Genomic DNA, 12,179 nt, shown 5'->3' on the forward strand with positions numbered 1-12,179 from the left:
ATAACTAAACACATCGGGAATATTTCAATATAAACTTCTTATTGGCTTCAGGTTGAAGTTTTCCTTTCAACTCCATCAGCTCCTACAGTAACTGCCGATATCTTTCCTTTAAACGCAGAAGGAACATCAAGGAGCAGTGCTGTGTGTTTTCCGCTTTGCGATCTTACACTGAGCTCGAGTAAATAAAGCGTTCTGTTCGCTTCGAAAACAAAAACAAACCAAAACCCGAAACCGAGCCGATACTTTCGCACAATCTCCACCGAGCCGAAGAAGCGGCTCATCAGGAAGGGTGCGAGATAAACAAAGCCGTGGAAAGGAGTAAACAACTGCAGGAAAACATAGATGCCCGACTGATTAGACTGTAGACAGAGGCTTGTGGAAGGTGTATTATCAATAACATACTTAAAAACGCACGAAAGTGTGTATGCGTGTGTGAGAAGCATTTTAAAGCCATTCACACTTGATCAAAAGGGCTCTTATGCTAAGTAACATTGTGGTTTAGGTTTAATGGGCTGGATTTAAAAGCCTTCTCAATGTGTGTGTGTGTTTACATGTGTGTTCCTGAGTAGCTGCATGTGTGCGTTTGCGTGTATCCTCTTCTCTGGCTCTCTACATTTAGACAGCTGGTTGTCCACATGTTTTCGTGTCTGGACAGCATTTCCATTTCTCAGTGATCCGCCCCCCGGCACCAACCTGCCTCCAATTATTCCTGGTCACCAGATACTTAGGTAGATCCGATATGGAGAATCAGCGCACGGGACTGGAAGAACTGAAGAACTAATAAAGAGCTCAGGAGATATGATCCGCTTCCAGACTGCACAGATGTGATCAGTGTGAAGTGTGTAGTGATTGTACTTGATTGTGAGTATCTGCACATGAGTATTGTAGGTATAGCTAGTGCTGCTGTGCTAGCATCTGTGTGGCTGTAAACTAAAATCCCATGAGGGCCTCAAAGCCTTGAACTTGTATACTGTGACAGTATCTACTGCATGCGATTCAATACCAAAACCATTTGATTCAGTACCTAAACCATTCAATTTAGTACCACCAGCATTCAATTCAGTACCTACTGCATTTGAGTCAGCAACTACTGCATTAGATTCTGTCCCTACTGCATTTGATTCAGTATCTACTGCATTCAATTCAGTAACTATTGCATTTGATTCAGTAACTACTGCATTTGATTCAGTACCTACTGCATTTGAGTCAGCAGGTACTGCATTAGATTCTCTCCCTACTGCATTTGATTCAGTACCTACTGCATTCGAATCAATACCTATTGCATTCAATTCAGTACCTACTGCATTTGATTCAGTACATTCACCATTTCATTCAGTACCTCTTGCATTTAATTCACTGCCTACTGCATTTGATTCATTACCTACTGCATTCAATGAAGTACCTACAGCATTCGATTCCGTACCTGCTGCATTCAGTTCAGTACCTATTGCATTCAATTCAGTACCTACAGCATTTAATACAGTACCTATTACATTTGATTCATTTCGTACTGCATTTGATTCACTGCCTACTGCATTAGATTCAATCAACCATGTTGGTATTATATATTACGGTCAGCTCATAATTTGCAAAAAAGAAACCACCAAATGAATAAACGTGTCTGTAAAGTATTATAGCATCACGGAATTGTCTGGTGTTAATAATAATGTGTTTCTAACATGTATACATATTGCCTAGATGACTTTGTAACATGTGATGGAACAAAAGTGCATCATTTTTTTTCTTAAATACTATGAATACGTGCAAACACAGACCTGAAGCAAGACGCCTGTACAAAATAATCCACAAGACATTGCAATGAGACAAAGAAGCAGGATAGAAATCACTCAGAACAGGTGTGGACATAAAGCAACAGACCAATGACGGGACAGAGATGGAGTCAAGGTCAGAATCTAACAAACAACGGCAACAAAAGATGCATTTCCCATCACAACAATGAGGAAACTCCTCATGAGAAGAGGATTTCATGACACCCTTTGGTGACAAGCATGTGAGTTTGATGTTATGTTTATTAGGGTGGGTTTCCTTTCTCCAGAAACCACAGTCATTGTCCATTATCAAAGCAAAGGGGTTAAACCCTGAAAGCTATAAGCACAGAGTTAAAGCCAAGTGATGATTTGATGTGTGGACAAGGAGCGCAGGAAAACAAGGCTCGGAACTGATCCAAACGTATAAGACTCTGCAGAGATGCATTGCGTCAAGTAATCAAGGGGAAACAAGGAGCAGGTGAACACAATCAGATAAACTAAACAGGAACAGGAAGGTGGGGGTGGCTGGAGATAAGAGCGCCAAAAAGTGTGCAAGGTCCTCGATGACAAGCTTTAAGTTTATCAAGTCATGATGTTCAGAGATTAAAGCTAAACAAATCGATGGCAAAAGATTCTCCCAGTCTTCATCTGGGAAATGGGAGATGTTATGCTGGAGGCCAATTTTCAAGGAACGCTCTCTCTGAGTTATAAGTGAGGAAGAATATACTGTAGTATCATATGTAAAGGTTTAGATACTGTATGGTGTCTTTAGCAGAGAAATTGATTTCAAGGACGTCATCAACTGGAGTATTGGAGACTTGGGGTGTGTTGCATAGAGAATTTCAGATATGGTGTTGGAAGGTGGATGGCCGAGAAACGCCATCGGCCATCAGTTTGTTCACTCTGGTTTTATATTTTATGACATTTATAACCTTTCTGATTTCTGGAGCTTGCTCTAAACTTCACTCTTTAGCTCACTCAATAGCTTAAGGAAGTCTATTTGGTTTCACAATGGAGATGCCAAAGGAATAAAGGAAGATGCAAATGTCAGCGTGTGGCACATCTAGAGCTTGTTTGATCTGTTTCTAATTCCTAACATGCATCGTTGTCTGTGACTTTTCTTTTCCGTTCCTTCGGGACGCGTGGCCTAAATACTGCCCCAGTTCATATCCAAAATGTAAGTCAATAAAGTTGGAAACAAGTTGGCTTGTTAGTGAATTTTGGTTCCTGTGAATTACAAGGTGAAGATTTGAGATATATATCAGGAGGGCAGGCTCTGTACTTGGCATGGAGCTGGACCCAGTTCACATTGTTGTTGAGAGAAGGATGCTGTCAAATCTCCATTCAATCCTGGACAACCCTTCTCATCCACTACACAGTGTGCTGGTTAATCAGAAGAGCAAATTCAGCCAGAGACTGATCACTGCCGTGTAGCACTGAGCGCTTTGGGAGATCTTTCATCCCTGTGGCAATTAAACTGTACACTTTGTCCCTTTAAGTGTTTGGACCCTTTAAGACTCGCATATTAAATTTTATGAGTCAAGTCAAGAAGCTGATGCAGTACACAGTGACATGAAACGATGTTTCTCCAGGACCCTGGTGCGACATAAAACAACAGGACAGAAAGTAGTTGTCCTAGCTACATAAAGTGCAACGTGTGAAAACAATACTGGTATGTTCATGATCTTCAGTGGCGTCTAAACTGTACTTAATTCTATTGTTAACAGGTTCCTTCATTACCCACAATGCCCTTTAACCCTTCAATACCGATGACCTCACACGTCCAGGGTTCCTGGTTCGATCCAGAGTCTGATTTATTATGATCTGTGCGTATTGTCGCTTGTTCTTTTAGTCCAGTTGTAAGATATAACCAGGACAAAGCACTTACTAAAGTCGATCTGAATGAAAATATATCACAAAATTCCCAAACATGTCTTAAAAATGTTTTTATTTTCACTCAGTCTGGATAAAAAACAAACTTATGTAGATTTTTTTTGAAGTTTGATTTCAGAAATCATCATGTGGAAAAAAAAACATTTATCTGAAAGCACTACTGAGACACAACTGTAATGAACTTCCACAGAGCATCCTCACGTTCAGCTCGCTGAGGAGATAAAAATGTGCAGCCGTAGGGCCGATTCCACCAATCACAACGCGGCGTCTCTCTGACGTCACGCGAGCAACACGGACGCTCCTCCTCGTTGAAAAACATGTTGCCCCTGGTTACGAACTTTCCACCAATCACAGCGAAGCAAAGCGACATGGAGGTTCGAGCTGCGCCGAGATTTTGAGGGAAACTTTGTAGCAGCGCGAAAGCAAAGAAAGAAAGAACCAGCTTTAACCATTTCCCTCGGGTTCTGTCAGGACTTTAGAAATTTTCTCGATTATAATGACAATGCTGGGTATGTACGTGCCAGACAGGTTCGCTCTGAAGTCCTCCAAAGTCCAGGACGGAGTCGGGCTGTACACTGCGAGACGAGTCAAGAAGGTTTGTTCGTTTTAAGGGGGAAAAAAATGAAAGAAGCCAAACTGACAGAAAACTGAGACATTTCTTTACAGCAAACGAGTCTTTCTGTTGCGTTTATTAATATGGTGCCGTCTTCTAAACTCGTCCACATGTTAATGCCTTTTCACTTTTCTGTACCGTGAGGTGCCACGTATATAGCCGAGGTAACGTTGGAACCGCGGCCGCATCTCAAACCGGTCCGTCCTCCCTCCACACGCGCACTACCTAGGCTACAGCAGAATGAGCTTCCCACGCGCATCTAGTGGACTAGGGAAGCAGTGTGGCGCGGTTTGAAAGTGTATTGCTTGCTACCTTTCTAGGTAGCCTCTCTAAAACTCTACAAGTTCCCTGTCACTTTATTGTTAATTTGAAAAAAAAAAAAAAAAATACATATATAAAAGTTACAAAATGTTGTTTTGTATCATAGTTATTTTTTTAAACAATAAAAAATAATAAGGAGGACATTAAGGATTAAAAATGAAAAGATGGGACTCATAGAACATTAAAATGTTTAGGGTTTGTTTATAAGTTTGCCCCTTATAACATGTCCATACATCATTATAATGAACTTATAATTCAGTAAATCAACACGCAATAAAGCTCCTTCTGCGATGATTCGCAACAATCATCAGAGCAAAAAAACAAACAAGAAATTTAGTAGACCAGGTTTCTGCTTTCCTCTGGTCTTTGTGTATTAGAGTAAAGCCAGTGTGTGTAACTCTGTGACTCTTGTGTGTTTCAGGGAGAGAAGTTCGGCCCGTTCGCTGGCGAGAAGAAGATGCCCGGAGATCTAGACGAGAGCATGGACCCGAGGCTGATGTGGGAGGTAGCTAAACTCGGAAACAACACCGCATCTGTGTTTAATGTATATTGCTCTTTTACAAACACAACAGTACACTAAGCTTAAGTACACAAACTTGAGGAGAAGTCAAGTTCTCCCTGTGATCCACTGACCAGATGTCTCACCTCCAAGGTGTATTCCTGCCTCACGTCCAGAATTCCGGGGACAGACTTTGTATCCATAGGAACCCTAACTGTTTATTAAAGATGAATGAGATGTCGAAGGTGACAAAGTGTTGGGCTGAAAGATGGAAGTCCAAAACCCAAGATGTTTAGATGTTTAGCCCTGGTGTTTACCGTTTGTTTTGGCCAATTGTTAAACAATATGATAAATACTAGCAGCGTAAAAGACCAGTCCTCCACATGATACGATACAATTTAAGCCAGCGATTCAACATTAGATGATGCCACTTTGTTTAGAACCTGAGCTAGATCTACGGTTCATTTGCTAATGATGACGTAGAGAAGTTTCAGGAGCTACAGGCAAAACACATATTTACATCAGTTTAAAAACATGAATTATTTTCGCACACGGTGATCAATTCATTCATAATTTATGACTTGTAATTGAAAATGCGTGAACCAAAAGGACGTCCTTTTACTTCTAACTCTTACGTCACGTGACGCAGGTTCAGATTTTTTCTGAACAAAAATTCATATATCCCTCCATAATGTGCATGTAAGTCTTAGATTAACATTACAGATACACCTAAGAGCCTAAATATACAGACTACTGATATTTTATTCAGCTTTTTGTTGAAACAGAAAAGCACATGCCTTGACTCGACTGGATAGCTAAATCATGAGTACTAAAAAGTGGTTTGGCATGGTGAACTTCACCGACGCTATGCTTTGGTGCTGAAACGCTTGACTGGGCAACTCTGGGCGAGGGGTAATCAGAGCAGGCATGTAGACCATGTTCTCAGCTCATACCGCTCAGCCTACGTCGTCTCGGTAATAACGGCTCTGCCTGCCAAGCAGCACCACGGGCACATAGCACAACCCCCCCCCAGCCCCCCCCCCCCCCAGAACTTTTCCCTTCCCCACTTTCACTCTCCCAATATTTGCCCTGCGAGATTCAGGTTTTATTTTCAGCTCCGTAACATTTTAATTAGAGCCTGCATCAGCCGGGGCCTGGCCGCATTACCGAGGTGATTTATACATCTGTCTATCCGAGCAGCGTTCTCGGACGGATGCGCGGCGTACAGTAGGTTTAAATCTTAAATTACAGTGCTGCGTGCCGTGTTCGCTCTGATACCCGGCCATGCCGTGTAATCTGCTAACCGTACTGCGCTTTTATGTGCTGGAGGGCTTCGGTGCAGCTGTGCAATTAAGACGGAGCAACATTACATGGTCTGAGAGTGCGAGGCATCATTAGCTGTCATTTCAGTCCAATAAAACCTGCATAGTCGAGCAAAAATAATAATTTGTATCCAAAAACAGAGGCAGGGGAACAGCTCGTTAGCGTCAAAGCCGAGGCTGATGTTACGTGAGAGTGTTGAATAACTTAAACTAGCATGCTGTGCTTGGCTTACTGTGTGAGGTCGCAGTGGGAATGAAACATTTTATGTAAGTAAGAAGTAATAAATAATTTCATTTTTTTGTAAATTTAAAGAGATGAAAGTAACAGCTTTACCTCTGACACATAATAAGCAGATTTCTGTTAGGATATTTTTTTTTTTAATGGAAGGAGTCTCCAATATCAGTGATTTGATACTGGAGACTCCTGTGAATTATTTGTTACTATAGAAACGTATTCCAGCAAGTGCATTTATATAGCCAATGATTTGAAGATTTTCATTCAGTTATGATCACGAGTTTGAAACCTGACGATGATCCAGCCGTTTATGGCTCGTTCAAGTACGTATTGTGATAAAAACCCCATCATCCTGAGTGCTGAGAGAGGTATGTGAGAACAGTATCAGGGTTAGAAACCTGGTCATGACATGTTTATCCTCCATTCCAACATCAGACGAACAAAAGAATGATGTAAGATTCATGTATTGGATCGGTTTTCCAAACAATAGCAAAATGCCACTGGTTGCAGTATTGGGTCAGACGTTCTGTTTCTCTGGAGACTAAACATTTCGCCTGAAGGATTGTGCCCATTTTGCATTTGTAAGAAGCAAGCTGTTTAGAGAAATCATTGTTGGTCTGCTTCATGGTTAATTTAAAAAATATGGAGCTTTGCACATTCTGACTCATTTCCTTCTTCTTAAGCCAATGGTCCTCGATTATGTAAGAAATAAAACCCAAGAAGTGTGCTCTTGTAGGAAAATGTAGTCACCGGGTGACTGGGTAAGGAGGACATTAGTCAGAGAAGCAACCTAAGTGATGAAGAGGTACTGTACATAGCTCAGATGGTGGAATCTAGGAGAACCTTAACCTGGATGGTCCACCATTTGCCAAAAGGAATTTTGGAAACTTGCCTGGTCAGATGAGACCAAGAGAGATCTTTTTGTCCTTGGTATGAAGCGTTAGATTAACCAGGAACCAAACTTCCTGAGAAATCCATCTCCACTATGAAGCATGGTGGTGGGAGCATCATGCTAAAGGGATATGGGGAGGGTTAAGGGTAAGATGGATGGAGCCAAAAACAGACAGGACAACCCTAAAGGAAAACCTGTTCCAGTCTTCACTGGGGTTGGAGGAGAATGGAGTGGAGGTTCACCATCCAAGGAATCTGAATGCTGCAGGACTAAAAGTCAAAGCGATGAACCTAGATTTGCAGCCAGATTAACTCTTGAGATGCTGCACAACATCAAACCCACTTATCTAGACAGTGAGATATTCCACACCCTGGACTTTTGTTTGGGCTGCGACTCGATACCTGAGTTTGTTAGAAAACCTGTAGATTCTGTTACACACTGAAATGTCATGATATTTTTATCAGTTATCGGTTCATTTTGTACATTTCATTGACCATTGACCACGCTGCATGTCATTATCTTCTCAATTCCTCTGCAGATTAACCACAAGAGTCTTACTTACACCGACACCTTCTCTAAACTTTCCCCGTGTTTGTGTTTTCATTGCTGCAGGTTCGAGGGAACAGAGGTGACGTGCTGTACATACTGGATGCCAGCAACCCTCGACACGCTAACTGGCTGCGCTTCGTGCACCAGGCGCCGTCTCAGGAGCAGAAGAACCTGGCCGCCATCCAGGTACCAGAGCGTGGTCATCATCTCCACTCAGAACACTGATCAAACTCTTGCATGTCAGTCAAACTCAGCATACACACACACACACACACACACACACACAGCTATTTCTGGGTTTAGGCTCTTTATCAGTGTGTGTTAGTGTTTTGTTTTAGGTTATAAAGCAGGAGGTTGAAAGATTCCTGAGAAAATACATGCAGACGCACAGAGACACTGCAAAACAGAACAAAGACAACAAGAGAGTGTGTGTGTTTATGTCTTGTAGCAATGTGATGGTGGTGTGTGTGTGTGTGTGTGTGCGTGTGGTGACGCTTTGAAGGTGGGTCAGATAAGAAGGTGTAATGACGCTTGGCCCAAGATAAGGGAGAAAACGACACACACACACACACACACATATATACACACAAGTCAAGCCACCTCCATTTCATCTTTCTGTCTCACGCTCTCTGTCTCCCTGCCTCTTCATTTTCTCCTTCATCTTTCTCATCTGTGTAAATGAAATAGTTCAGAGTGCTCACACACAGACACACACACACACACGCACACACATTCGTACTCAGTTACAATCACGTGATCTCATCCAATCAGAGCTGGAAGATGATTAAATGTTCGCAGTATGTGAACTCCAGCCTGATGACATTAATGACATTGTTATTACTTCATATCGGTAGGTAATTAGTAACAGATGACTAATTGGTTGGAGTGTAACACATTTAAACCTACAGAGGAGGCGGAGCTTGCAGTGAATAGTGGACACTGTACAGTGTTCCGATTGTTTTAACGAAAGAAACACGAGAGCCTGCGGTCTGGGTTTGACCCGTGACGAGAGGAAGGTTTGATAAGAGCAAATTTAAAGTTTTCCAGTGTTTGACCTGTGACCTTAATCAGGAAGAGTGGATAAACTGTTTTCCTTCTGTCGCCCCTCCATCTCTCACCGTGCGTGTGCGCGCGCGTGTGTGTGTGGGTGTATGTCTTTTATTAGCGATTTGATTAGCTATTCCTCATCTTGTCATTCTGTCTGCACAGCATCACTCCATGTATGACCAGTATAACCTGAATCACAAAAACATATGTCTTAAGACATTTATTCTAATTAGGAAATCACTCAGTCTTGTGTGTGTGTGTGTAATTATGTTCCTGTATGTTTTAATATCCTGAGTGAGCAGTGTAGTTAGTTGGCTAGTGTTAGGAACCAGATACTGCCTGCTGTATAAAACCGTATGAAAGTCGGACTGACGTCACGCCTTTTATTCAGCTCTGAATTTCTCTGTGACGCAAGCGTTTGTGTTGTCTGATAGGACGGGGAGAACATCTTTTACCTGGCCGTCGATGACATAGAGACAGATACGGAGCTCCTCATCGGCTACCTGGACAGCGACATGGAGGAGGAAGAGGAAGACGAGATCGTCAAAGACGAAGAGGAGGACAGCAAAGAGGCCAAAAATGTTGCCACTCAACCGGGTTTGTGTCGCTTGCAGCTTCAGTGCAGACATGACAGGAGTGAAATGAAATAATGCTGACAGAGCAGCGAACTTCCTCTGTTACTGTTCTTCTGCATTAAACCCATTCAGCACTGGCATTAGACTGGACTGCCTCTATACAGCACTAGACTCTATACAGCACTGGTTATTAATGTGAGGTCAGGGCACATCCAGGGGGCAGAGGCAAGGGGCCGTGAAAATGGTGGAACTCACAACCACTTGTAATTTTTATTAAAAGAATCTGTGTGTGTGTAGAGTCGTCGATAAAGCAGGAAGATCACCCATGTCTGCTGTGTGAGAGCAGTTTCCCCAGTGAGGAGGTTCTGGCTGAACACCTGCAGAGTTTACACCAGAGAGCCAGCGCAGAGGACAAAGAGTTCAAGTGCCGCAACTGTGGCAAAGAATTCCCCGTCAAACAGGCACTGCAGCGCCAGTCAGTCCACACACACACACACACACACACACATGACAGTGATCAGCTTATATAGTAGTCCGTATATATTTTGATTATCTGGAGTGTTTCAAAAATGTTTGTGTGTGTGTGTGTTTCGTAGCGTTCTCCACTGCACTGAGGGTTCTACTTCAGCCGGAGATGCTTCCCGAGTTCACCAGTGCGCTCTCTGTCACTGCTCCTTCAGCTCTGAGTCCAGGTTCTTCACACACACACACACACACACACACACACACACACACACACACACACACGGAATGATCATCTCTTCCTTTTTTTTTTTTTACTAAAACAAATGTTTGTGTGTAGCTTTGAACAGCACAAGGAAGCCTGTAAAGGAGAAGCCAGGTTTATCTGTAAAGCTGAAAGCTGTGGAAAGAGATTCAAGAGCAAAGATGCACTGAAGAAGCACAAAAGCAACGTTCACACAGGTGCAGCTCTCTTTCACACACACACACGCATACACACACACACACATGCATACACACACACATTCAGGTGTACACACACATGTACGTACACCACTGAGAGTTTAGCTTTAACATTTGTGCTTTACCAAATGTCCCAGGGTTGCCAGATTAGTCTTAAAATCTCGCATTTATTCCTGGAAAGAAATCACACACACACACTCAAATGTACACCATTTACAGTTTATCTTTAACAGTTATGCTTCACCTAACTTCCTAGGGTTGCCAGATTAGTCTTAAACACTCACATTTAACCCTTAAAAGAAACCAGACATAGAAAAACAAACAAACAGTTTGAAAAAATTAAAACAAATAGATATGATAATATGATGATATATGAGCATGAAGATGTAGAGAACTGAAAGAAATATAAAATATATATGAGTATTTAAGAGTCCTGGTTGTAATCATCACTGTAGTTCGGGTTTAATTGAACATAATGGCTTTCAACAGCTTATGAAACAGCACTTGATCCAGCATCTTCTATTCCTGTGGCTTTGTTTTTTGTGTAAATGTCTAAACTTCACAGTTACTCGTGTGTATGAGATTCTACATCGAGGTCATGAGATCAGTAGATTAATCCGATATTTTGCGTTTGATAAAACAATGCCATTGTTTTTTGTTGGCACGGCTCAAGGTTTTACGATGTCCAAGGTGTCCAATCGCAATATTTCTCGTCTGACATAACAACGCTACATCTTCGATTTTTTTTTCAATTTTCCGCGCAGCGTATTTAATGACAAAGAAAAAGGATCTTTGAGAAATGAGAGATGCCTCTTTTTTCCTGCTCCAATCTGGTCAATTCCTCACTCACTTTCTATTTTTTTTTCCAAGTTGGATTTCTCTCCTTCCTCTCACGTATCTGTTTAAATGGAGAAGCAGAGCCGTTTCTGACGCTGGCTCGAATCCGCCCGTTACCTGATATCACCATTTTGAATATTTTTCCCAAATGTAAACAAACTGCTGAACCAATTTAAACAAATCTCTTAGTTGGACTACTGTCGGTGTGTATCTTTGGATCTAGAGTGGACCACACATACACATATACACACACACACACACACACATACACACAAATATGTTTTTGGATCCTGGATCCACTTTAAAAGCAGGTAGAAGTCAAATAAATGAAAGCATTGTTATAGAAGATGGCTCTTTAGCTCAAGAAAAAAACAGCTGCTGATCAACCTTTGACCTTTGCTCAACGTCCTCTGTCTTTCAGCTGACCCTAACCCAGCCTCGTTTGATTAATCAGGCAACCTTTTTGTTATTGTAACGTCATTCCAGCCGGCCGTGCTACCGTCTGTCTCTGAGAATCATCCTTTCACCTCGCAGCTGATTCGTTTTGCGTGTGTGCGTGTGTGTGTGTGTGTGTTTTCTCTGCAGGCAGCACTCGAAGGAAGCTCATATGCACCATCTGCAATAGAAAATGCTCATCTTCAGTCAACCTGCAGGAGCACCGCAAGGTCAGCCACGTCTCTCTCCTCCCCCTCTCCTCTCTCAT

General features: G+C 42.2%; 1 protein-coding gene across 3 annotated transcripts in view; it reads left to right on the forward strand.

Moving 5' to 3' along the window:
- Positions 1-4,019: 4,019 nt before the first annotated feature.
- prdm5 (PR domain containing 5) overlaps positions 4,020-12,179 on the forward strand; it is a 43,943-nt gene continuing 35,783 nt past the window's right edge. For all 3 annotated transcript variants that reach the window (XM_058409199.1, XM_058409200.1, XM_058409201.1), the window contains exons 1-8: positions 4,020-4,257; positions 5,018-5,101; positions 8,157-8,279; positions 9,575-9,737; positions 10,013-10,190; positions 10,312-10,407; positions 10,518-10,639; positions 12,062-12,141. In XM_058409199.1, coding sequence (XP_058265182.1) covers positions 4,159-4,257; positions 5,018-5,101; positions 8,157-8,279; positions 9,575-9,737; positions 10,013-10,190; positions 10,312-10,407; positions 10,518-10,639; positions 12,062-12,141 — 945 coding nt within the window. In that variant the 5' untranslated portion in view covers positions 4,020-4,158. The remainder of the gene's footprint in view (positions 4,258-5,017; positions 5,102-8,156; positions 8,280-9,574; positions 9,738-10,012; positions 10,191-10,311; positions 10,408-10,517; positions 10,640-12,061; positions 12,142-12,179) is intronic.

Source organism: Hemibagrus wyckioides, linkage group LG15 (assembly GCF_019097595.1).
Source record: "Hemibagrus wyckioides isolate EC202008001 linkage group LG15, SWU_Hwy_1.0, whole genome shotgun sequence".
Classification (NCBI taxonomy): domain Eukaryota; kingdom Metazoa; phylum Chordata; class Actinopteri; order Siluriformes; family Bagridae; genus Hemibagrus; species Hemibagrus wyckioides.